General features: G+C 44.3%; 1 protein-coding gene across 2 annotated transcripts in view; it reads left to right on the plus strand.

Moving 5' to 3' along the window:
• Window positions 1-27,321, plus strand: part of SMG9 (SMG9 nonsense mediated mRNA decay factor) — a 94,204-nt gene that overhangs the window by 20,969 nt on the left and 45,914 nt on the right. The window contains exons 3-7 of one of the 2 annotated variants that reach the window (XM_069201260.1): window positions 3,091-3,165; window positions 17,540-17,765; window positions 20,596-20,693; window positions 22,615-22,727; window positions 23,283-23,394. In XM_069201260.1, coding sequence (XP_069057361.1) covers window positions 3,091-3,165; window positions 17,540-17,765; window positions 20,596-20,693; window positions 22,615-22,727; window positions 23,283-23,394 — 624 coding nt within the window. The remainder of the gene's footprint in view (window positions 1-3,090; window positions 3,166-17,539; window positions 17,766-20,595; window positions 20,694-22,614; window positions 22,728-23,282; window positions 23,395-27,321) is intronic. The other variant, XM_069201261.1, reaches the window with a different exon arrangement.

Consider the following 27,321-nt stretch of genomic DNA (forward strand, 5'->3'; position numbering starts at 1 on the left):
TGGTATGCTGCCAAATTTTCACTGCACGAATTCTTTACCAGCAGTTGTTGGGTGGCATGACCAAATTCCACATTGCTTTTATTCCACACAAGAGACATGATTTTATATCCGGTAACAGCACAAATATAGCTGCTTTGAAACAAATTTAAATCCTTGGTTGGGCCATTGGTACCCCATCTGTAAATTGCCAGAATCAGAAATGAGGATGTATGAGGAATCGGCATGCAGGACAGCATTAAATCTTGCAGTCCGGTGGAGTCCTAAAAGAAAAGGGTATTCCCAGAATATCTAATCACCAGATAGTGGTATGATGACTATATGAGTTCCAGGACTGCACAAATGCAGAATATGAAAGAAATACATTGACCAGGGAGCCTGGAAATGTGACAGAAAAGAACACCACCCAGTCGAGAGCAAGAGTCCTAACCAAAGTACACGATTTGTGTGTATTCTAATCTGTTTTAATCTGTTAGAGACAGAAGGTGTTGAACAACAGACAGCTGAAGCTGAATGTAGGCGAAACCAAAAACTCTGCATGGTATTGGTTTTCCAGCTGTCAAAGCAATAACTTTCTGAATACCGCATGGTTCCAAACATTTGAATGATCATGTCCCTACAGTTCCATGTCTTGTTAATTTTATTGCTGGAATTGGTCATGGTTATGTTCTCCTGTCTAATGGTGACAGAAAGAAAGACATTCCAGACACGAGAGGTCACCGCTGAAGACTCTTCCTCCCTCTCCTGCTTGACATTATTCTGAGACCTGAAAGAGATTATATTCTTCCAGATCGTAGAAGCACATAGTTAATCAGCTTGTCTGAGGTGAATAACAGCCAGCGTGATAGCACTCGTGCAGAACAAATAACTACTTCCATACTGTGAAAACTGCAAGTATCGGAAATACATTTCTGGGGACACACCTTAAATGTGATCTGGGCAGTGCGAATTTGTGTTCTCTGTAGTGTAACAACCAACTATTGTGGTTTACTCAAACTACAATGCTTGAATGATCACCACATGCAGTAGTGGCAGGAACTTGGTTCTCTCTCATAAGCCTGCCACCCTGTGGACCTGTGAGCCCATTACATGTTAGAATTCAATTTGTAGTCTACTTCTGATATTGTAGATGCCTATCAAATGGATTTAAACATTTCTTCCATTGAGTTAAACCAGAATTCATAAATCAACAGGTGAGCCTTGCCTCCTGTAAGAAATCTAGGTCCAAGGGCCCCAGGACAGTCTGGGGTGCTGGACTCTAATTGTAATAACTTGGATCTTTAGCCAGTGGTGTCCGGGACCTCCATACTGAGGACCAAGTACTCATTTAAGTCTCGCCTGAGACAGTGAATGTACTTGTGCTTGGATTGAGGCCCTTTGACACTGTAGCCACATACTGATTTAATGTTTGAAAGCTCAGGGACCATTATATTGCCATATCATACCATACATTCACAGGCCATACCTTACAATGATGTACAATCACACAACATAACATAACATACCATACCATACTATACAGTAACACACCTTACTATCCTATCCAGTACCGGGCCATACCACACCATACTAGACAGTGATCGGCCGTACCAGAAAATACCATACCAAGGCATACTATACAATATCAACTAAAAAATGATAGGCCATACCATAAAATAACATCGCATACTATCTGACAGGCCATGCTATTTTATTCGATGACCGGTCATACCATATCATACTACACAATAATACGTCATACCATACAATAACAAGCCATACCACACTATACTGTGACAAGCTATACCATAACAAGCCAAGCCATACCATACTTTTTAATAACCGGCCATACCATGTTATACAATAAGTAATAACATACTATACAGTGACGGGCATACCATGCAGTACTACATAACAGAACAAACTAAAATAAATTAGCAAAGTGAATCGGTCTCATAGCCGAGTGCTATTGACTTTGCAAATGATTGTGTAGCACTTGATTACTTGGTAGCAAGACAGATCAGTTCAAGGCTTACTTGAGGATGTGTTGTAAGCTAGAGACTCCATAATGCACAAACACAACCAGAAGGGTCCAGCGGACGTAACAGTATATTGCTTTAGAAAATCTGCTATAGTTGAAAGACGTTACAGATGAAAACGTAGACACATAGCTGTTTTTTTTTTTTTTTTTTTTTTTTTTTTAACTCAGTTTCAATATTTTGTTATTCCAACTGTTATTTTTCTTTTGAAAACCCTTGAAGGATCTACCCAAAGCTTTATGGGATCCACCATTGGTTTCACCTCCATTCATACCACTAACTGGAAGGATGCTGAAAGCACAAAAACTAGGAAAAATTGGATATATCCCAGTAAAATGCCAAAACTGTGTTGAAAAGTTTGATTTGCGATTTAAGTCTGCCTGTTCCTGAAAGCTGGGAAGATGGTGATTTTAGCCCTGCAAACCCTTCATTGATGCCATTTGCAGGGGCGAACAAACACAGTTTCTTGTGCAGCACGTTTTTCCCATTTCTTTTCCCAAAAACCCAAAAGATAGCTCTATTTTGACTAATTTCTCGGCCCCCTCTAGGGGAATCCACATCCCCTGGTAACCTTTAGAATTTGTAGGATGGGGGGGGCGGAGGGGGAGGGGGGGAGGGCTGGAGGGAGGAGAAAGCGAAATATTATGTGGATTCCTTGTGTGGGCAAAAAGTTATGGGTGCCTTAGCACTAATTACACCCAAATAGCCAAAAAAGGTTTAGCACAGGGGAGGGGAAGAAAGGCCTAACAGAGACGATGTTGAGAGGTAGAGATATTAAAAAAATAAATATAATGTAAGTGCGCTTTCTTAGGTTGCAGAAAAGTGGAGTATGTTAAAATGAAATCTAGTACCCATCAAAACTGAATTATTAGTGCAGAAAGCTCATTCTCAAATACTTCTAACAGCTGTATTTAACACCTGCTTCTGCATGCTTCTGTCTACCGTTCTCCATTGCTTGTCTCCTTTTCCATCTTCCACATCATCACATGTAGGTAATTCCGCTGGTAGTTTTACGCTCTTAAGATGGTTGGATGAATCAGTACATATGTTCATCCTGTTCTCTGTCTCTTTCCAGGATTGTAGCGACGACCCCCCAGGGTTTATGATGCAGAAGGTCCCGATAATCCTCGCGAAACCTCCGGCTGAGAGGGTAACTGTGATGCAAAAGCAGCTTGTGTTTTTAAAAATATATTATTATTATTATTATTATTATTATTTTGTCTTTTATTTGTCTTTTTTCTAGCATTGGAGTTTATTCATACTAGGCAAGTTGGCAAGTCTCAAGTACTTTGTTGTTCACTAAATGGACACTGATGGTTCAGCTGACCCACTGAGATCAGAGTTCATCTCTTACTTATTTTATTTATGGTATTTTTGTAGCATGAACCGACCCATATGGGGAATTGGGTGGCTTAAGATGTAACTGAAATACAGAATTCAGATAGTAACTGGAGGAGTTATGGTAAGAACATACTTTGTTGAACTATAGAAAGTAACTGTTAGCAGTTAAGTGAAGGGAACAGGTGTAAAATGTTGAAGTTCTGCTGTTATGAGGAGTCTAGGTATTAGTCATGTAGGTATAATCTGAAAAGGTGGGTCTTTATGTCCTGGAATTATCGCAATTTTGTAGTGGGTACGAGTTTATCTGATAACGGATTCCAGATTCTTGGTGCTTTGCAGGAAATGCTTAATTTTTTTGTTTGTTTAGGATTTCATGTAAGAGAAAAGACTTGCCCCTAGGACTTCCTATGCCATGCCTACCTCACCAAAATATTGTTGAATTAAGACCCTTGCATTCCCTTTCACAATAATTGTGATATGAGTAGCTCTCCCAGAGGCTCCCTGTCTTTTATAGAGGCGTGGTTGGGAGCAGTCGACCTGCCCAGAGGCACTGCTTTTGTATATGTACGGTATTTATATGGCACAACCTTGCAGAAACCAGCTTAATGCTATACAGTGTAAAAGATGAGCATAAAGTAAACGAGTGATAAGAGAGATAGCTGGATTATGGACAGTTATGCATTGTGATGTGATGTTCTTTAACAATGTGAGTTTTCAACTCTTTCCTAAATTGGAGCAGTGTTGGGGCTGTTCTGATGGATATGGGAATATTGTTCAAGATCCAGGTTTGTAGATGGAAAAAAAGTTTTTTGTCTTGTTTTTTGTCTTTTTTCACACTTCATAGTCTGCAGTCTGGTGGTGTACTGACTGCGGATGTGCTGAGAGCTACCAGTGATGGTAATCTTGTCTGGAAGGTAAAGCAGGGGAGTGCTGGTTATTATGGCTTTGTGAACAATGCAGCTGCTTTTGAAGATGGTGCAGGCCAGCAAGGTGAGCCAAATGAGTTCTGTAGGAAAGTGCCTCTTTTTGACATGGTTACCCCCACTATTTGCCTGGTTCATGATGTGATTTTGACTAAATGTGCACTGGGTTCCTGCTAACCAGGTCCCCAGTGCAGGAACTCTTTCCCAAAACTGGACAGCTGTTTCCCCCAATTGGCAAAACGTTTAGCACCCTCTGTAAGTCCATAGTAAATGGTACCCCTGGTACCAAGGGCCTGGGGATACTAAAGGGGGGTACTCAAGGGGGGTCCTAAGGGCTGCAGCATGAATTATGCCTGCCTATGGGACCTCCTCACCAAGCACATGACAGGCTGCCATTGCAGGCTGTGTGTTTTGGTGCAGACAAAAGTGAAAACACAACATGGCACACAGCCTGTGTCCCATGTCTCCTAACACTGCATGGAATATATGTAAGTCATCCCTCTACCCTAAGGTAGGGTGCATTATATTACATGTGAGGGCATATCTGCACAAGCAGATGTGCCTCTGCTCAGGCATAGTAAGTGACCAGGGAAGCCATTTTAAATCAGTGTGCTGGACACTGGTCAATACGAGTTTCCCAGCTACATGATGGCTTCCTCTGGCTTCACTGAAGATGTGGATGTTTGGTATCACACCTCGTATTGGCGAACCCACCATGATGGCAGTGTTGATTTTACCAATACATGCACCCAGAGAACACCTTAGAGGTGACCCTGAAACCCTACCAGCCTCTGGTGTGCTCACGGACTGGTTTCTATCAGCCTGCCACTCGAGACACCATTCTGGACCTCTAGAGTGAGCTTTCTGCTCTCAGAAGGCCCAGATCAAAGGCCTGTCCAGAAAGAGGGTACAACCACCCCCTCCCACTGGATGACCTGCTGATTAGCCTTCCTAAGGTAGCAAGTCTCAGAGGGCTTCCGCCTTTGAAATGTGAATCTGGCTCCCCTCACAGAACTCCCTCACCCCGAGCCCATTTGGCACCTAGACAGGCAGGAAAATTAACTAGTCAGGTAGGCGTGCCACCTCCAGGCTAGTACCACCCCTAAGATGGGCTACTGCAAGGTGGACACAATTTTTCAGAGGTAGCTGGCTTGGCGATAGCATACCTAGGAACTCTGGAACAGGATTATGCCCACTTCCCTCAGGAAGTGGTCATATAGGGGGGCATAGTGACCCCAGGGATTAGTAACCCATTGGCTACTACCCTTCACACCCCTAACACTCCTAAATTCAGTATTTAGTGGAGCCCTTGGCACCAGAGAAGCAGATCCTGACGACCTAAGAAGACCAAGGGCAAAGAAGAGTTGTGAAAGCAGAAGAGGAGAAAAGAAGCAGCTGACTTGGCACCAACCCTGCCGGCCTGTCTACATCCCTCGACAAAATCTGTACCAAAGTGGACTTTTCCTGCAGCTGTGACTCCAGAAACCCGGGAGGAATGCATAGCTTTAAAAAAGACTCGAGGCTTCCTGTGAACTGTGGACCTGTTCTCCACCAAACTCCAAAGGAAGGTACTCTGAAGCCTCTGGATGTAACGCCGCGCTCTGACGCGGCGTCTCTTTCTGTCCTCGCGGGTGGAACACGCTACCGATATTCGGAGCGCCGTTCTCCGCGTTTTTTGACTATCCTTTCTGGGAAGCATATATTTAGCTCCCGGTCGCACTACACTTACTTGTAGCCTTTTTTCTTCTTTTATTGTTGGTGGTGGGTTTTTGTTGGGCCTTTTGCTTGTCTCTATCCATGTTGTGTCCATCTTGTCTTCTTCGTGTTTTTGTCCCAGCATGCTCTGTTTTTCTTTTATACTACTTCCTTTTTCCTATACTGGTCTATGGGCCTTTCCCAATCCAAGATGGTGTTACTTCCCTTTCCTGTGATGTCACTTCCCTTTTCTCAGTATATAAGTCAGTCAGTCTTGTTCCTCCTTGCGTTGCAAACACTTCCTTCTGGTTGTGCTGTTCGCTCCTGTTCTTTGTTCCTGCTTTTTTGCCTTGGGAGATTTTTGCCTGTTCTTTGTTCCTGCTTTTGCCTTGGGAGATTTTTGCCTGTTCTTTGTTCCTGCTTTTGCCTTTGGAGATTTTTGCCTGTTCCTTTTTTCCTGCCTTGTATCCTGGATATTGCCTATTTTTGTTTCCTATTGTCAAGTCCTGTTTTTTTCTTGTTTTCCTTCAGGAGTTCCTGTTAGAGGTTTTTTCCCCAGTGTTGGTTTTTTTTCCCTCTGGGACTCCTTCTGGAGGATACGGTCTGCTTTGGCGTAGGCTGTCAAGCGGCACCGTGGCTACTAGAAGGGGTCGCCCTTATCTGGGAACATTCAGGACCTGTAGAAGACTTGGTGTATTCGCCAATACGAAATCCAGAGGTGAGAAGTCCAGCGCAGTACGTGACACTGGAACCATCAAAACCCGACACCTGAAGTCACCACTGCATCTGCCGTCTCCAAACCGAGTAGAAGTGGACCCACTGGTGCCAACACAGTTCCCCAGCTCTCCAGGGTGCAAGTCCATCCTAGTTTCACCCCTCCTGGACTCCCCGGCGACACTTGCAGCCCCTGCATGCAGCCCACCTCTACGGCGACTGCTCTGGTCAAGAAACCCTGACACCTAAGGACACCTCTGCACCCGTCGCCCCTGAGCCGTGGTGGACTAGCAGAGGTGCCCCTACTTTGTCCAGGCCCATTTTCCCAGACTTCGTGAGTGCGATGACGCCATTTTTCCGCACACTGGACATAGGTCACTACATATGTCCAGCTTCACAATGGTAACCGTGAATATGGCCATGTAAGGTGTCTAACAACTGGATGTTGTACCCCATACTGGTTCCATTATTGGTTGCAAAATCCCATGCTCTCTGGGTGCTCCACAGTGGACCCCAAGTACTGCCATACCAGCCTTCTGATGTTTTCCAGGCAGACCCAGCTACTGCCACCTCACAGACAGGGTTCTGCCCTCCTGTTGCTTGAGCAGCTCTAGGCCAGAAAGGCAGAATAAAGGATTCCCTTTGGGAGAGGGGTGTTACACCCTCTCCCTTTGCAAATAGGTGTTACAGGCATGGGAGGGGTAGCCTCCCAGAGCCTCTGGAAATGCTTTGAAGGGCACAGATGGTGCCCTCCTTGCATAATCCAGTCTTCATCGGTTCAGGGACCCCCAGTCCCTGCTCTGGCGTGAAACTGGACAAAGGAAAGTGGAGTGACCACTCCCCTGTCCATCACCACCCCAGGGGTGGTGCCCAGAGCTCCTCTTGAGGGTCTCTGGGTTGTGCTATCTTGGATTCCAAGGTGTTGGGGCACTCTGGGAGCATCTGAGTGATCAGTGCCAGCAGGTGATGTCAGAGCCCTCCCCGATAGGTGCTTACATGGTTAGGTAACCAATCCCCCTTTCACGGCTATTTAGGGTCTCTCCTCTGGGTGTTTCTTCAGATTTGGATTGCAAGGCTTCAGCAGGAATCCTCTGCATTCTTTACTTCATCTTCTACCGACGGAACCGGAGCTGAACCCTCCAGGAACTCCACAAACTGCAACAAAGAAGCAAAGACGAATTCTGCAACATTGTAACTTCAGCTCCTGCCAGCAGCTGCAGCAGTTTCCAGGTCGTGCATCCTCCGAGGACTGCCTGTCTTCAGCCTACAGCAGAAGAACCGAAGGAATCTCCCGTGGAGTGACTGAGTCACTTCCCTGCTTCAGCAGGCATCTCTCTGCAGCGATGACCGGTGGCTTGGGTCCCCTCCCAAGACGACAGGCGTGGATCCAGCAACACGGGTGGTGGACTAAAGTGACTCCGACAGTCCCAAGGTCCAGCTGTCCAACTTTGGTGAAGGTAAGAGCTTGCTTCCCCACGCAACACAGTACCCCCGTACACCTCGTGACTTGTAGTTGCCAAGGCTTGTGTGCGACCTTCCCAGAAGTTCTTCGTGCACAGCACAGCTTAGGCCCCCAACACTCTATCCTGCGATGCACAGCTTCCTAAGTGGTTCTCTGGCAGCGTGGGAATCCTTTGTGTCGTGCTACGTGGGCCTCCATTTGCACCTTTATACCTGTGCTGTGGGACCCCTGTTTTCACTGCCTGGTCTTCTGAGGGCTTTCTGAGTTGCTGAGAGCCCCCTCTGTCTCCCCCTCCTGGGCAGAGGCCACCTGGTCCCAGGCAGAGCAATTTTGCGCTAACTGTGAGCTTTGCATGTGCCAAGGCATGTTGGCAGAATCCAGCGACACAAACCAGACTGCATTCATCCATCCAGTGTGGGACCTCTTTTGCAGCAACCAAGAACCCGCATCTGTCTTCTTTGGTGCAATACTGACTTTGTCTTCTCACTGGTGGTTCTTTTTTTGCACCTTCATCTGGGTTAGCAGGGGCTCCTATTCTCCCTGGACTCTACTGTGTTTCTTGGACTTGGTCCCCTTCTTCCACAGGTTTTCAGGTCAAAGAAATCCATTGTTGGTGTCTTGCAGTCTCTTCAGGTTCTTGCATAATCTTCTATCATGACTTCTTGTGTATTTTAGGAAACTTACTTTGATTTACTCCTGTTTTCCTGGGCTCTGGGGTGGGGTCTATTACTTACCTTGAGTATTTTCTTACACTCTCAGCACCCCTCTACACACTACACTTGCCTAGGTGGGAAACAGACTTTCGCATTCCACTATTTTAGTATATTGTTTGTGTTCCCCCTAGGCCCATCGCATCCTATTGTGATTTTCACTGTTTGCACTGTCTTCTGACTATTTACTTACCTGTTTTTGGTTACTAGTGCATATACTGTGTATAATACTTACCAGCTAAGAGAGTATAGTCTCTATGGTATTTTTGGCATTGTGTCACTAAAATAAAGTACCTTTATTTTTGTAACCCTGAGTATCGTCTTTCGTGTGTGACTACAGTGGTATTGCAAGAGCTTTGCATGTCTCCTAGTTCAGCCTTGGCTGCTCTGCCTACAGCTACCTCTGGACAGCCTGGCTTCTAGGCACCGACTACATTTCACTAATAAGGGGTAACTGGACCTGGTATAAGGTGTAAGTACCTTTGGAACCCTCTACAAACAAGGCCAGCCTTCTACAGTGTTCCATCAGTATAGGGGCAATGTGATTATATTTCTTTAGGCCCTGAATGAGAATTGCTGTGGCGTGTAGGATGTCCCTAAGGGTTGCCAGTGTGGAGTCATGAAAACCATGTAGCAGGGCGCTACCACCATTCAGAATCAAGAGTACGAGGGCTTGATCAGCATTTCAGAAGTTGCTTTGTGGAAGCACTTGCTCCACTTTCTTCAGTAGAGAGAGCTGGAACTAGGCTTTCTTAGTTTTTTGGCAGTGTGTTTCGTGAGGGTGAGGTTGGTGTTCAGTAAAAGTTGGGGTTTGAAACCTCCAAGGGTCATGTCATTGAGCCAGTTTTTACTGTTTCTTTTGTGTTGTTTTTGGCAAGTAACATGCATTCTGTCTTGGGTGGGCTGAACATCAGGTAGGCAGTAGACATCCACATCTGTGTGGTGTGCGGGTAGGGTTTGAGGTGTTTGATATCTGCAGCGGAGGTGACTTACAAGTAGAGTTGTGTGTTCACTCCATATCTGTGAGTCTTCATGCTATCATCTGTGACTAGAGCACTCAGCTGCTCCATGTAGAGGTTGAAGAAGACAGGAGACTGTATGGGACCTTGCTTGCGTCCACAGGTGAAAGGAATCTTTTGAGACTTTGAGGTGTCCATGCAAACAAACTGGTGTTAGTTGGAAAGCTAGCAGGAGAGCTAGTGAAAGACATTGCTGGTAAATCCCGTTCCAGATTCCAGAGTGTGTAGAAGGGTGAGATGTCTGACCGTGTCGAAGGTAACTGAGAATCCAGCAATATTGGAGGCAGGGGTCACCTTCATCTGTGGTCTTGAGGGTATTGTCTGTGATGTGTAAAGTAGCAATCTGTATGCTGCAGCATGGTCGGAAGCCAGTCTGGAAGTTGTGCAGGAGATGGGCATAATTGATGTGAACACAGAGTTGAACATAGACTACTATTTCAGTGATTTTTCTCAATGATTTTTCCGATGGCTGGTAGGTAAGTTAGGGGCTGGTAGTAGGCAAAGTTGTCAGGATCTAGTGTAGGTTTCTTTGTGAGTTGGAGAAAGTGACTAGTCTTGAGAGCTTCTGGGAAGATGCCTTGAGTGGAGGAGGCATTCATGCTGGTGACTAAGAGTAAGGGCGCATCCCCAGAGGCGCACTAGGGCTAAGGTGGCATGTTCACAACAACATACTTTTGATCATTGACCCATAGGACATCTGCGTTGGGACATGAGGTTGAAGACGATAGGAAGCCAGTCTAAGGACCACCTGCCCCGGGCCATAAAGGTGGCTAGGGGAACCAGTGTGGCCAAGAGCCAGCAGCCGTTCTCAGATATAGCATGTAGATGGGGAAGGGGAGGTTGTTTCCTATGCATACCAATCTGCCACCTGCATTTACTGTTCAAGGATTGGGACAGAGGACTCCTGTTTGGGAGGCCCTGCAGTTCAATTTATACAAGTTTAAAAAACAAAGTGGAACTTTATTTGTGGGAGGACCTTAAATTGGGCCACAGCGGAGATTTTGCAGTCTCTGGCATAGTCAAACTTATTCGATGTCCCTGGGAAGTAAGAGCCCATGGCAAGGGGAAAATAATTTTTTTTTCTGTTGAAAAAGAAAATACCGTTTAAGGATGGAGGTAAAGTAATTTGGCAGAGAAAATATTTTACAGGTTTGGCTGCATAGTTGTATTTTGGTCAGTCTTTGATCCCTTTGCAGGATTTTTAAAATGGGCCTAAGTGGATGAAATGCCTAGGTCTGCTTGTGGCTCCCGCTGCTGCTGCTACTTCCTTTTTTTTATTTTTTTATATAAGTTGTATGATTTCTCTGGTAGGTAGGTAGAGTAATTTTTGTTTCTTCACAAGTTTGGAAGGATTCAGTTTTAGCGAAGAGTATACACCTTCATTCAGTGAATGGCAATGCATCCTTGACCTGCTGCTCTGTGTAATTATTGTTCTGATGGATATTTCTGACTGCAGATTCTTCACCTTGGGAATACTGCTATGTGCAGGACTGAATCTGGAGGTTTTGCCTCCTGGCTTGTTTCTCTCACACGCCAGTAGGTGGCGTTGTGCAGCTCTGCATCTGGTCTGTCATGCCCTGCCCTGGAAGTGATGTCAGTGCCACAGTATAAATGCTATACGAGTCCTTCAATGTCAGTTCCTTTCTTTCCCCTCCTTTTTTTTTTTTTTTTTTTTTTTTTTCCGGCAGAACATTTGCCTATAAAATGTTTCCAAGGGACTTGTCTCCCTTTTAAAATGATGGGTTTGAAACCCAATGAAGATTGCCAGAAACAGTTGTCAGTGACAGACCTGCATAATGCCTTCTGTGTCATGGGTACTCGCATGACACGAAGTCGCACGATAAATACTCCGTGAAGGCACCGTAAAAAGGCTCAGAAGGCTCGATCCGAATTGTCATTGAGGACAGCGGACATGGCGGTCTGCTCAGTCCCCTCCAGAGAGAGATCTCCATCCCCTTCCAGATCTTTGGTAAGTAAAGGAGGAAAAAATACAAGACATCCAAACACCCCCCAACCCCTTTCCTGCTACTGCAGTCAAGAGACTTGTGGTCATCTTGGTACCTCCAGATATCGGTTTCTACCACAAAACCAACTGCTACACTAGTGCTGATCCAGTCGGAGTTTCCAGTGCCATTGGTGATGCTGCAGGAAATTCAAGCCATTAAAGAAGTTGCATTGCAAATTTGTGGTGCCCTATGTAGGCCAATGGTGAGCCTTCAGCCCCCATCGATCTGAGGGGGGCTCCAGTTGAGTTACTGCTGGTAGATCTGTTCCCTGATTAAGTTTGAGCTTCTCGAATACCACTGCAGTTGCTTGGGGCTGGGCCGATGCAGGAGGGCAAACTCATAACTCAACCTCTCTCACAGCCACATTCTGATACACTTCCTCTGCCACCTAGAGCCATATGATGATGACAAATCACAAGTATACAATGCCAGAAATATTTTTCTGCACCTCTAAGTTAGTGACTTTGACAGAGGTGTAAAATTTCTAACAAGAACTTTCTGTCAGGTGACAAATCGAGGGAGCAAGCTCTGGATCTGTGTAAAAGCCACGAAAGAAAGAAACCGACATTGACGCAGATGTGGCTGTTGTATTGTGGCCCTATGTAACTTTCAGGGCAGGACAAACCCAACACATGATGCCACCTACCTGTGGGTGAGGGAATTACAGAGAAAAAAATCTCCGGATTAGTCTAGCTCTTGGAGGGGTACTTGCAAAGTGAGGAATCTGCACTTAAAAGTATCCATCAGATAAACAAGTTACTTGCCTTTGGTAACGCACTTTCTGATGGAAACTTTGTCTAACTGCAGATACCTCACTGACCCTCTTTCCTCCATCTATGTAATGGACTCCCTGGGTCCGTATTTAAAAAAAAAAAAATAATAATAATAATAATAAAATCAAACTAGAGATCAGCGCACTGACACAGTCTGATAATTGGAGGGTGCACTTTAAAAGAGCGATTAGATATTAGAGAGAAACTTAGGTCATAATATGGAGGTGGCAGTTATATTGGGGCTACTATGTCACTTTTTGACAGGGACAGACCTGACACAGAGCCTTATGACACCACCACTGGCACGCAAGTGAGTTGCTGAGAAAATAATATTTGATCTGTTCTGCTGCCTGGGGGTATGCACAAGGTGAGGAATCTACAGTTAGAGTGAGCATTACCAAAAGTAAGTTACTTGTTTGTCTAGGCCATTGAAAATTACGGTATTGTTTTTGGATTATTTATGCAGTGATCTGCTCAGGAGTCTCATGCTAAGTTCTCTGACCTTCTGTGCCTCACCTTCTGAGGGGATCACAGAGTGGAGGCTTTGAGCATTTGTCCTCAAAACCGGTTGGGCCCTCAACCTGTAAAGCAACGTGGCAGCCACCAAGCTTTTGCATGCCACTGTTTTTGGGTGGGCTTCAGTCGCAATACATTGCGGAAAGCTAAACAGCATGCACAAAAGTGGGACATGACGGTAGTGAAGGTCCCTGGCTAGTCCAAGCAATCTCTTTGTTTTTATAATTCAATCACCACACGGTAATCCACATCTTTATTCTTTACTTCTCCACGCATATGGTGGTGACCAAAGCAAATATGATGTAACTTCGATCTGCAGCGAAGCTCATGTCTAAACAGGCACTTTAATAATGAACAAGTGCCAGTTCTGAGCAAGACAAATTTGTCAGCTAGGGATGCCAGAATGGGGTTCCTAGTATTTACTACAGATATTTCTGAAATGCTTTGAAGATTTTCCAGTTTGTAAGACAATTGCATATGCCAGTGATACATATAGACTCTTCTGCCCTACAAGTACATTGACAGTTGTTTTAGTTTCTGAAAAACGCCAATTTCTTTTGGACCATGGGTTGTAATGACCAGTAGGCAAGGCACCCGAGTTAATATGTGGGTTGAACATTGTTAATGTACATTTGAGTAATATGCTGACAATACCAATCAGTAGTGTATAAAGGCTACTGATTAATCAGCTGGGCATTGGAGATCCTCCTGTTTGTCAGATAGAGCCTCCTGATAAAGGGTGATACCCTGAAACCGGTCCCAGGATGCCTGAATCCTGTCTAGGGAGGTCCTGGCTTGGCAGTTCGGGCTGGACTGCTCCCATTGGGAGCAGGGTCAAGACTGATTTGCATATAGCTGGGTCCAAACTGGGGTGACGTGGCAAGCTAAATAACAATGGATTAAACCCAGATCTGTGACTGGGGTCGAGTGTTTGAAAAGTTTCAACACTCCGTCCATTTTAATTTGTGATATTGCCTGCATGCTTCTGGATCCTTCAAATGTGCGTGACAACCTTCGTTCAATTAGAGGCCTCTTCTCTTGTCTACCCTTTTTTGCACTGTCCATCATCCTCTGCCTATGAGCGGTCATAGAAGTGTAAGTCAATGTATCAGAAGGATCCAAACAAGAAATTGTGAGTTGAGCAGCCTCCTTGCTTGAAGAAAGCCTTTAATGTGTCAAGACTCTTTAAAATGGAGTGCAGGTGGTATCAATCTTGAACTGGGATGCAAGCTATGCTGAAATTGTATCAGAAATAACACCTTATTGAAAACTAAATCAAACATGGAGTGTCTTGTGGCCATTAACAGCAAAAGCCCATATGCAGCTACTCTCTTACTCAAGATGGATATCTGTGTCCTCTTGTATCCTACAGTTGCCACTTCTGGTGAGCTCCGTTTAGTGCAAGAGTTTAGTTTTAAGAAGCGAAACGTCAAAGACCTGTAATAATTGACTTTATATTCAGAATAATTGAAACTTCATATCTTTGGTCTTAACTCACTGTTCTATATTGGCATTTACCAGAAAAAATGGTTGAAAATCCCTCTTTCCCTCAAAGGAAGACTTGATAGATATATGCTGTGCCGGGATCTGTGTTTGCCACATGATTACAAGATCGAATCCCAGCAGCCTTCCTCAGCACTTTACCCTTCTTCAGGAGATAAAATAAGTAGCATAACAAAAAATCTGTATATGACTCCTGGTGCTTTACAAAAGAGACGTGTTATGTTCTACCAAAGTGCTTGATATTTAATCCCCTAAACCCAGTTCCCACTTAAAAACTCAACTCACATTTGCTAAAGTGCAGTTTTTTTTTTTTTTTTTTAAAGCACTCCAGAGGCAGCAGGTCCCTTACAACTGGTAACTTCTCTGGGGTAATCTTTTTCTTCTGCATTGCATAAATTGGTGGCCTCCCCTCTACTATTTTTCTTTAAAAAGAGATAACTTGTTTGCAAGAACAAGCAACAAAATGTTACAAAAACATAATTGTGTGTTATTTAAACATTTTCATGCCCAAGATGCAACTAATTAAATTGATAGAATCAATATTAACTAAGTAGTGGTAACTTGAAATATTTTCAGAATTTATTTTGAGAGTTACAAAAACATATATACCATCAAAAAATCTTTTAATAAATTATTATCATGAAGAGGACTGTGTCAATTGTGCCGTTTAAAAATAAGTTGTTGAAACAATACGCTGTTGTTGATTCGGCTAGTTGCAACTCTTACCCCGATTCGGACCTGGGCGTTTATCCAGTGTCTGATACAGACTCCCTGTTTTTTGATCTGATGTAGATTTTAGTCCGTTTGCAGACTTCACATATCAGGGGTTTTTGCTCTGCCAATTTTTGCAAGGTCAAATCTGGCATGTCACCCAGGCAAATAGAACACGTGAACTCTTGCATACCTTAGGCTAGGGAATTGTGTGCAACACTGCCTTGAGACCAAGCGTTTCAGATGCAGCCTGCATGCAATCCCACCTCCTTTCCCCTGACTAGAGATCTCTTTGTGCCAGGTCAGTTACTGGCCGAGCAATTGCCTCTTCCACACAATTGACTGTTTCAGCCTGTGTTATCTCTGCACTTCTTTCCCAGTTTTATCATATTTTATCATATTGTACCTGTTGTTTCTTCAGATTCACTGCAGTGTCTGCACTTTCTGCTTGCAAAACAGGAGCAGGAGAAAGTGCTGCAATTGGTTTCCCCGTGCTATGCTTTTAAATGCCTTTTCACTGAAACCACATACTTAGTTGGCACATTTAGGTTGCACCCCTAATTCTGCTATTACTAATTTGGGGAGGAAGAATAAACATCTTAAAAGGCAGTGGTAAACAAGTATGAACTGCTTGAGTGTGAATACAAGAAGGATGTTACCAAAAGATAATTCCAAACTATATTTAGTATTGCTTTTCAGTACATTATGCAGTTTGCTAATGCTGTAAGCATACTAGTAGCTATGATTGTTCCATTACCCTTTCATTATCTTTGTGGAATTTACCATGAAATGCATTATATTTGGATTGAGGCGCATTGGCAAAGAGCTTTATGGTTGTGCTGAATGAGCATGGGACAATACTGATCAGGATTGACATACATTTGGTAGGGCACTTTACGAGGATCTGTTTTTGGAGGAGCAGTGCTTAAGAGGGAGATGAATCTGTTTGCTGCTGTTCGAGTATAGAACCAGAGTTGGAGCAGTGCTTCTGACCAGCACTGAGATGCATATCAAGAGCAGTGCTTGGGCATCAGCAAAATGCATAACTGGTACTATAACTCCAGAGAAGTTAACCCTGATCACTGGAGAAACATTCCGCCTCAGGCTGTCAAAGGATGACTAATCCTTGTATTTCTTTTGTAATATATCTATCACCTGACACAAGAATACAGATATTTCAGTGTACGAGTCCAAGGTACAAGCCCTTATTTTCAGAGCTGGTATGATATTAGACTTGCTCATGTTTCTTGTACAAGAAGGTATGTCCAATAGCAGCTGGGCCTTTCCATCCTGACCCCAGTCACACCGAAGAGCTTCAGGGGCCAGTGGCAGAACGAAAAAGAACTGACAGGTGACTGAAGCGTAGCAGCAGCCCCGCTTGAGGGTGAAAAGAACCTGCCACCTTCGAAGTGTCAGAAAGCTTTGATCACCTAGAGATCAGACAAAAAAGTGGCACACCTGTGGTACGTCCATCTTAAAGTCCGACTCTCACTCGAGAACCTCTGAAAAAAGAATGTAAAATGGGATGGCTTTACAAATAAAACAAGCCTGAGATAAATCATTGAATGTTGCAAAAATTGTGATAATTGAGTGCAGATTTAAGATGTAACTTAGTCCTTCATGCATTTCTTTGGGATCCCTGGGGGGGAAGGATCCAACATTAACACACAATACCATGATGGTGAGACTATTGTACTGCACTGGGCTGAACCAAGATATGAATATAATTTTCTCCAGCCAATGGCTGAAGGTAGCCGATGCTAGAACCCAACGCCTGCTACGTTCATTGAACACAGTAGGTTTAGCGATTCCTGGGTCAGGGTGCATATGGCTCTACGTCACCAAAAAAAATAGAACAGTGAACATTACAATCAAATCTAATTAATTTTTTAATAATTAGGCGCATGTAAAAATAGTTTACGTGTCAGGAACGATTGCAGCAGAGAGACAAGAATTTTTTTATTGCAAGATCTATGAGGTGTCTGGTTAGCTTCTTAGACGAGCTGCTTCACCTTTTCCATGCGTGTATGCATTTAACGCCTTAAACACCAGCCTGCTTCATTCGTAACTACCTATAGATATTTGTCAACATCCACAGGATCTGTACTGGTTGATCTAACACTTTTTTTTTTTTTTTGTTCTCCCATCCAGTCTAAACAGGCCCCAGCGGCAGCACCTCCTGCAGCGCCAATGGAGAAACCCATTGTGCTCATGAAATCCCGTGATGAGGGGAAGGGGCTGCCTGCGACTGAGGCCCCATCCCAAGCCCCTGCAGCTGCAGCCAAGGTGGAGAAAGAAGGACAGAGGCCCACACAGCCGGTCTACCAGATCCAGAACCGGGGAATGGGCGCCTCAGCACCCGGCAGCATGCTGGACCGTAAGTACCCAGAGGACCTAGACTGGAGTATGTGAACATAATAATACTTAGTTGGTCCTGCATTAAGACCTGTTCAGCCTTTATATAGCCATTAGTCAATTCTGCATACAGTCTCGCTCACGATATTGAGAGTGTTTGAAACCCACTTTTTTCCCACTGTGGTTCTTTATGTGAGCAGGTATAGTGAAGAGCAACAAGTTAGAACGAGAATTAAGGCCCGCAGTGTTTGGGACGCTGTGAAGGCTTGCGGAGGAACGCCATGATCCCACGTGGAATATATTTTAGAGAGAAGGCTGTTTCCATGAGCTCCTGCTGATATAAATAAATTCCCATATTGGATAAAGGGAATGATGAGTTTAAAGGCCCTGTGATGATATTTACTGAAGTTTTTAGAACATATGGTCCCACCGCAGTTCTGAGCACAGTGCGTGCACCATTCTCCTCACTAAAAAGGAAGTCAACTGCTCGGTTTGATTTCCCCTTACTGCAGCAGTGAGATGACCGCAGCAACAGTAAAGTGTTTAAAATAGATTATTTAAAATATCCAGCATGTTCCCTTATGGTGCCACATGAGTATTCCTTGTGTGCTTATCACAGGCACAAGGTACTCGGAATATCACATGAAATGGTCTTCCTCTGTCAGAGGTTTACTGTGTGCAGTGCCTGTGGCTTATCTCCGTACATCCCCCATTTTGGAGCGTCATGGATAGTAGTGCGTGTGGAACAGTGGTTGTACCCAGGAATAGCACATCTCTCGCTCCGAGGTACTGTGGAGAGAGACTGTCTTACATAAATGGTTCATTTTGGGAAAATTGTTCTTGGAGATATGAACTGCTGCAGTGCTTTCTAGTTCAGTGAGAATCAACCGTGGACTGCAGGTTCAGGAATTCAGTCTGCACCACAAGTGTTTGCCTTGAGTTGCGAATGCACATTTTAGGATCTCTTGGCAATGTAGAATGTGTTTTCCTACAATAGTTCCTGTGCTGTGTTCTCTGAAGGACTTCCAGTACATGCAGCTTCTTCTGAAGAAAGCACCTGCCAGTGGAGGATCTGGTTAGACCTGTAGCTGGCTGAGGGCTATGATTCGGCTGCCATTTCTAAGTGAAGCATTAGTTTTCAATGCCCTTCATATCCGGGTTTGCACTGTGTGGCCTGCAATCTTACATTGTTGATTAAGAGGGCAGCTGTGGTATCACTTTGGAGACTGTGACCATTATGTCCATCCAGGCACCTTCAGGCTTTTTGCAGATTATGTGCAATCCTGCGGCCAAAGAAAATATACCACTTTGACTATTATGTAGTATTTTCTTTACAATTGTGTAATAAGGGTATTTTTGAAAGGACATAAGCCATTGATTTATAATGGCAGGGCATAGAAACCCAAGCAAGGTGTAGTGTAAATTCTGCTGGTTTCAGCTACAATGAAAAGGATGGTTGAGGTGTTGTACGGTCATATAGGATCCTTCTTGGTATATTTCGATTTTGAGACCGCATATGGTAGTATTTTGTCCAGTTTGGGATGCCTCGTCTTAGGAATTGAGCACAGTTCTGGAGGGTTGTATCTGCTTCTAAAGTTCACCTTAATGACCAAAGCCTTTCCAAGCATACAGACTGACTGAAGAAAGTGTAAAAATGTGCGACCAGACTTGTGTCCGGTTTAAATGGCAAGTCTAATGAAGAGAGACAAATGAATCCTAAATGTGTGTACATTGGAGAAAAGGGGTAAGATGATGGATGAAATGAAGACCCATTTTGAAGAAACGAATCCCAGCTCTAGAACTAAGCACTTTCAATGGAAATGTGCATGTAGAATTATTAATTGAAATGTGAGACTGCAAAGTAGGTGAGTTGGGTTAAATAGTGGTGGAAGGAGTTGAAGGGTAGCAATGGAAAATCTACGATGTGACTATGCATAGCAATCCCTAAGGAGAACGGGGTGGTAGGATTAATTAAAATTTAAAAATGCCTGAGACTTGAGGGCAGTTGTCTCCAAACTTTTTAATCCCCCCTACCCCCCAGTTGAAAAATAAAAATCACTGCCCCCCCCCCTCAGAATTTTTCACAATTATTTTATAAAGATGGCAATGTTTAAATATGTCTAGATGTATTTAAATATTGCAGTTAAGAACTGTTAACTTTAAAAAAATGCAATAACATGTTTCTGCTTAGAACAAAACGCTGTTATCTGTGTAATGCTTCTTTTGGCAAGAGCCTGGCGCACCCCCCTGGGATCACTTGAGGCCCCCCTGGTGGTGGGGGCACCCCCTAGTTTGAACCCCCCTGCTGTAGGGTCTGTTTGTCAAGAGCATGCATGAAATGGGCTAACTTGTTCTTAACTGCTGCTAATTCGTTTTCTAAATGGCATGAACAACAGCAGAAATCTAGCACAGCAAAATGCCCTTCAAGGATATCTCCTGTCTAATGGGTGTTCATTCATGGATGGTTGTTCTGAGTTGGATATCTGATCTTAAAAGTGAAAATCATATGTTGAAAATGTGGGTCCCTTATTGCACAAGGTTCAGCGCAAAGCAGAGAGGCCAATAGCTCTTTCGCATCCTTGGTGTCCCAGTATCTTGTCTTCCATGCAACTGATCTTCCACATGCTCTTGTCCCCCTCTTTAAACTGTAACTGTAGTCAGCTTTGACTGAAGGAGGTTTCACCCATGCCCTTTTTTCTAGACCGGTGGGAGTACTCTTCCTGTCCTATGACGTATTAATTGTTCTCCCCTCTATGCCTTCTGTCTGTCTGTCTTTAGTGGAAAGAAGTGTCCTGTCAGTTGCACGGCAGTCGTTTCCCTTCTTTAAATGAGGGTCATCTTTTCTTCCACAGCAGTGGCTGGCCAAGCAAAGCTTCTGCCTCCTGATAGGATGAAGCACAGCATCAAGCTAGTGGATGACCAGATGAACTGGTGTGACAGTGCCATTGAGGTATGTAGAACCACATATTGGTTAAGGTTGTAGCACAGCATGTTTGCTGAGGTTGAGAGGCAATCGTAGTTCCGGGCAAGGTTGTAAATGTTCACTGCACTCTATCTAAAGTAGATTTCTCCAACAAGTAGTTTGTGAGCTACTGGTAGCTCTCCAGCTAGCTGTAAGTGTATCTGCTGTGTGCAAATTAGAAGCTTTTGCTTTGTTGAAATAACATAGGTATACCACTATTTTGAGTGAGTATACAAGATCAAATTTGTTTGTTTTCAGAACTTATAAGCTGATATTTGAACAAAAATGGCTGAATTTCCAAAATACATGTAAAGTTCATATTTGAGTGATAAATCATGTGGCACTGGGAAGACTTTTTAAAATATATATATTTAACTTGGTACCAGAGGCATTGTAGCTATGGCTGTTATGTATTATCCATGTAGAGGCATTCCATATGGAGAGCTTTATTACGTTACTGCTGGCAACCATGCCTAATGCACAGAGGTGATCGCTGGCAGTAATCTTGCATATGGTGGATACTAATGTAACCTTTCTGATGTGGACACTATGACCACACTAATAATACTAGTAGCTCTCCATGAGTTGTGTTGAACATGAGTACCTCTCAATACATTCATTTCAATCAGTGCACCTAAATCCAGCACAGCAGCTCTCTCTCCTCTTGGAATACTGTTGGTTGCACATCTACAAATGCACTTTATTACTGTTATACAGCACTGGGACCAATTCATAGCTCTGCAAATTAACTTCACAATTCTGTACCCTGAAATTTCAAGAACTGTAACCGACAAGCAGCATTGTTAAAGCATAGCATTCCTACTAGGCGCTTCACACAGCTCTGCCAGTGTACCTCCATGACCCTTTACATTTTGATATTAGCAAAATGAAGCATTGTCATTTGATTTATTGACTAATATGAAGAGATTGCAAGCAACTAGCAACTGTTCTTTTTTTGCTGGCATATATTTTACAGCAACTCTGCTACTGTTCTACTGAAGATCTGATCTGAAGTAACTGCTGTGTTTAAATTATTGCACTCTTGTGATGTCCTAATAATCCCATTACTTGAAGATATGATGCATATGGTTTCTGGTTCAACTCATCACCAACACATTGACTTTGTGCACATGTAACCATTCTATTTTAAATCTTTGTAGTAGTGAACGTACTTCACAGTTAAGCATCAATTCCTGTTACACAACTATGATTGTTTAAAAAAAAAAAAAACACACACTCCTTATTTAATACAGTTCCTCTAGAAATCTTACTAATACTTTAAATATTTACTCTGATCCCCACTATCAGACGTGGTGAACATGGTATTAACCAGCCCTCCGCTGCTATTCCATCCCAGCGCTGAAACACATCTGTCAATGCACCTTGGTTCTGGCCTGCAATCTCTCGCTTCTTCTGTTGCTTTACTGCAGTTCAAACTCCGTTTGCACCCTGACCTCAGTCCACCCTCAGCCATTCCAGTAATCAACACATCTCTAGCTGGTATTAATCCTGACCCCCAGACATCTCATGTGATCCTAGGCCGCAGCGCATCACTGCCAGTGCACTGCGCTCCTGTTCTCCAGCACCCTGTTCTATTTCAGCACTATGATCAGATTCATAGCTGTACAGGTCAACCTCAATCCTGACCTGCGAAAGCTCTCTGTTGTACCAGTGCTGAGATCACACAGCCTAGTTTTGCACCTTAGATCTGCCTACAGCACATCTAGTTGTCGTTCTTAGAGCCTCACTCAGTACTATCAACAGCTGCTCATGCTTTTTGTGCCCTTGGTAGTCACTTACTGACATATGGATACATTTTTCCTTACTTATGAACATGGTGGATACTTATGAACATGGAGACTTACCATAGCCACATTCATGTGTTTGCTTTCTGCTTGTTTTTACACAGTTCTTGCTTGATCAGACGGACGTGCTGGTGGTGGGCGTCCTAGGGCTGCAAGGCACTGGCAAATCCACCATGATGTCTCTGCTGTCAGCCAACGTGCCTGAGGAGGATCAAAGGTCTCATTCTGCCACTCCTTTATTAAGTAGCTTGTGGAATTGGACTATTTGTTTGAGTTAAGGTCTGACTGAACAATGTGTTTGTGCTTCCTGATCCTACAGGGTCAAGAGTTCCCTGTTTTGCTCAGTTTAGAGTGCTTGGAAGTTGCAACTCATTGTTTGCCAGAAATGTGTTTATTGTACAAATGAGCATTGCTTTTTGATGAAAACTAGTTGTGTTGTGAGCCTTCGTCTTAAAAGGCCTTAAGGTTTTTGCTTCTAGTGTTCCCTAAGGACCGTATATTTGATGCTAGTATCCTTTTCCTGCTATCCAAAGGGCATTGCCCTTGAGCATCTCTAAGACAGTTTGATGCCAGGATGAGTTTCCTCCTGCCTTGGGGGGGGGGGGGGGGGGGGGGGGGGGGGCATTGCACCATTGCCTATAAGAGATCTGGGAGTGCTCTTTATTAAGTGGAAAGTCAGTGCTTAGAGCTGTCCCCATGGTAGTAATGTAACAGATGCCTCATAATTGGTTTGTACTGATCCTGTTTTCTGTGCTCGTCCTGCCCTCACCAGGAGCTATGTGTTCAGGGCCCAGAGCCAAGAGATGAAGGAGAGAGCGGGCAACCAGACAAGCGGCATTGACTTCTTTATCACTCAGGAGAGAATTATCTTCCTGGATACGCAAGTAGGTCACTAGTTTTTTTTGTTTTTTAAAAATATTTTTATTCATTTTGATCAATAACATTCAGTTCCTGTGATATTTGCTGTTCACCAGTAAACTAACCATACCATCTTTAATACGATTTCACTGGTACTAACACCATCGTGAGATTGTCATTCACAAAATTAATTTACAGATTGAGGTGGGTAGATAGGCTGCACCAGAGGCAAAGCATAATCATGAGCTGTCACGTATGCATTGTATGAATGTTCCAACCTAGATTTATTTTCTAGAGCAGATTTCTGGTTTGCCTCTTTTGTTTTTCGCATTCTTTATATTTAACCTCTGACGTGGGGTCTCCAGTTCTTACCTCCCAGTTATTCAGTCTCGACAATCAGATGTCGCCCTTTATTTATGACTGTTTAATAACTGACTATTGGGACCGAATTCTTCTTCGTAACTTGGAAAAGGTGTGCTGCACTTATCCAGGGTGGGCATGGCTGTCTGCACCCTGCTGTTTGTTGTTCAGGACCTGTGAGGGCATAGCTGCAAAGGCAGATATGCCTCTGCTATGTTTGTGTCTATTTCTAAGACCTACTAAGTGGGCAGGGAAGCCATTTTAAATGCATGTGCTGGACACAAGTCTGACCCCCTAAGGTGAAAGCCATTACTCTTCCTCCCCCCCACCCCTCCCTAATCATGATGACCTGCAAATCGACATTCCAAGGTGGGAAGCTTCAAGGAGGCCCACCACCCCTAGTATACAGATCTGGCATCCCTCACAAGGGAAATGCTGCCCCCCCCCCCCTCACCACAGGGCCCATTTGGCACCTGGACAGGTGGGAAATTTCGTATTCAGAGAGGTGTGTCCACCCCTCTGGTCAATCCCACCCCTAAGGTGAGCTGCCTGATGTGGACACTACATTTCAGAATCAGCCATCTTGGTTCTGGCACACTTGGGGACTCCGGACAGGGTTATGCATACTTCCCACAGGAAGTGATCATATAGGGGATGTAGTGACCCCAGGGGGTCAGTCGTTTGACTACTACCCTACACCCCCCTAAATTCAGTATTTAGGGGAGCCCCTGGTACCAGAGAAGCAGATCCTGGCAACCTGAGAAGACCAAGGACAATGAAGAGCCACGAAAGCAGAAGAGGAGAAAAGAAGCAGCTGACCTGGTACCAACTATGCCAGCATGTCTGCATCCCTTGCTAAAATTGGCTCGTCCTGAAGCTGTGACTGCAGAAACCCGGGAGGACTGCCTGTCTTCAATAAAGACTCGACCTCCTGTGAACAGTGGACCTGTTTTCTCTCACTCCAAGAAAGGACTTTGAAGCCACCATTATACCCATTGCCTCTGGACCGAGTTGAAGTGGGCTGCTGGTGCCAACAAGGTTCCCCACCCCTCCAGAGTCTGAGTCCATCGTGGTTTCACCCTACACCCCCCCCCCACCCCTCCAATCTGTCCTCTTGTTAAGGTGAAAATAATTTCTATTTAAAAACATACTTAACTGAATGATTTTTCTGATGCCTAAACATATTTAAAGATACTTGTTATTTTTCTAAATTTGTGTGGGTTTCATTTAGAGTTGAGTCTCATTTCTTGACTGTTGTGTGCATTTGTAGATGGCTTGCACTCATCTGTGTTAAGCCTAAGGCTGCTCGACCACACTACCTCTAAATAGAGCACTTTGGGTTTTCCATAGCAAGCCCCTGTCCACTCACTGGGGAACACCTGGACTCTTTACACAGTATTGATATACCACATAAAGAGACAGCTTCCTACACACATAGCGGCTGAAGCATGAGTACCAAGAGGAAGATTCACTTCTTCAGGTTTGACCAAAGTTCTCAGATTTAAAAAAAAGGATGTGCTTTAATTGGCTTGGCTTCTCACTTTGCCCACATCTGGGCATAAATAATTGATCTTCGTCAAGTGTGTTTTGCACCATTTGCACATCTAGATGAATGCACATCTTCCCAGAGAAATCTGTTACCAGGTTTTGAAACTATGCTGATATCAGTTTTCTTTGGAAGAAGTCTTACTTAGCAGTAGAGTAGTGGAGAGAAGGGCTGATCTGCCCTGTGTGAGAGGAGCTCGATTGCCGCTGTAAGGAGAGAAGGTGTCCTGAGAAGATCTGCTCAAAAGCCATCTCACAATAAAATCAACGTTGAGAACGCGTCAAAAAAACGCAGCCACGCCTGGAGCTACAAGATTCACACAGCCCGGCCAGGCTGAAGAACCAAAGGCACAAAATCATCTGGGTCATGAATCTGCTAAAGACAGGCTTCTTCCTATTCTTATGGTGCTGGCATTTACCCATATTTCCATTTGGACCAGAAAGTATGACTTTCAAGCTCCTTTCATTTGTTATCTCTGCCTTATTCCAGATCAATTTTTGCCTACTTTCTCACCTTTTCTTTTTCTACAGATGTTGCAGTAAGCTAGGTTCTGGTTGTAGTACCCTCCACTTTTTTTTGCCTGGTGTTAGTATGTTTTGGACTGTAGTGCACTGTGATCCTGCTAACCAGGACCCCAGTGCCAGTGCTGTATCTGCAAAATTTAGATGTTTACCTTTCACACCCACAATTGGCATACTGGTGCACACATGTACGTCCCTAGTATATGGTACCTAGGTACCTAGGGCATTGGTTCACCACAGGTCCCCTAAGGGCTGCAGCATGTATTTTGCCACCCATAGGAATCCATGCGAACTGTGATTGCAGGCCTGCCATTGCATTCTGCGTGAAAGGGTACATGCATCCTTTCATCGGCAAACCTAACCACTGCACTTAGACATTATAAGTCACCCCTCTGGTAGGCCCTTTAACCCCGGGACAGGGTGCATGTCTCTAAGTGTGAGGGTACACCGGTATGAGCAGGGTGCCCCTACAAACCCCAGACCAATTTCTGGACTCTAAGTGCGGGGAAGCCATCTTAAGGTATGTAGTGGACTCTGTTCAACACGAATGGTTCAACTACATAAGGGCTACTCCGAACCTAGGCCTTTTTTAGTATAAAACATGTTGAAATTACTCAGCTACACTGATTCTAGTGATAGTTGCATGATACCCTATTCTCTGGGGGGCTCCCCAGGGGATCCCCCAGTTCTACCCTTGCCTACTTACAGGGTCCAGCAGCCAGCCCACGCTTTTTGAAGTCCCTGGCCTTGGCATGCAGATTCACTAGCCATCCTGCTGGAGGGGGTGATAACACCTTCCTCCGGAGCAGGCATTGTTTCTGGCCTTTGAGAGCACGGGCTCTCACCTCTAGGGGGTCCGAAACGTGTGTGGTGACAGGCTAATCAATACCAGTCAGCACACTAGAGGACTACAAGGTTTCAGGGGGCACCTCTAAGGTGCACTCTGGGTCAGTGTCTTAATAAATCCAATACTGACATTAGTCAAGATGAGGTGTTTGATACCAAACACCTTGTGTTTCATTGAAGTTATCATGTAGCTGGGTAGCTCGTAATGACGAGTGTCCAGAACATAACTTAAGATGGCTTCCCTCTTCACTTGTAACATCTAGTAATCGATCTAGACATCACAAGGTACACATCTGCTCATGCAGATATGTCCTCACTTCAAATATAATGCACCCTGCCCTAGGGCTTTAAAGCCTGCTGGAGGGGCAACTTACATATATTTAGATGCAGTGATTTTAGACATGGCACCCAATGAGTGTGCAGAGTCGTGTTTACACTAATGGCTCGCACCATGACACATAGTCTACAGTGGCAGGCTGTGTGTAATTTGTGGGAGGGAGGTCCCTTAGGGTGTCACAATACATGCTGCAGCCCTTGGGGACCCTCACTAGTACCCGGGTACCAGGGATACCATTTACTAGGGACTTAGAGGTACTAAAGTATGTGCCAATTGTACAGAATTAGGCTGTTAACCTTGTTTTAGAGAAAGAGCATTAGTACTGGAGACGTGGTTAGCTGGA

The sequence above is a fragment of the Pleurodeles waltl genome, chromosome 7 (genome assembly GCF_031143425.1).
Source record: "Pleurodeles waltl isolate 20211129_DDA chromosome 7, aPleWal1.hap1.20221129, whole genome shotgun sequence".
NCBI classification, from domain to species: domain Eukaryota; kingdom Metazoa; phylum Chordata; class Amphibia; order Caudata; family Salamandridae; genus Pleurodeles; species Pleurodeles waltl.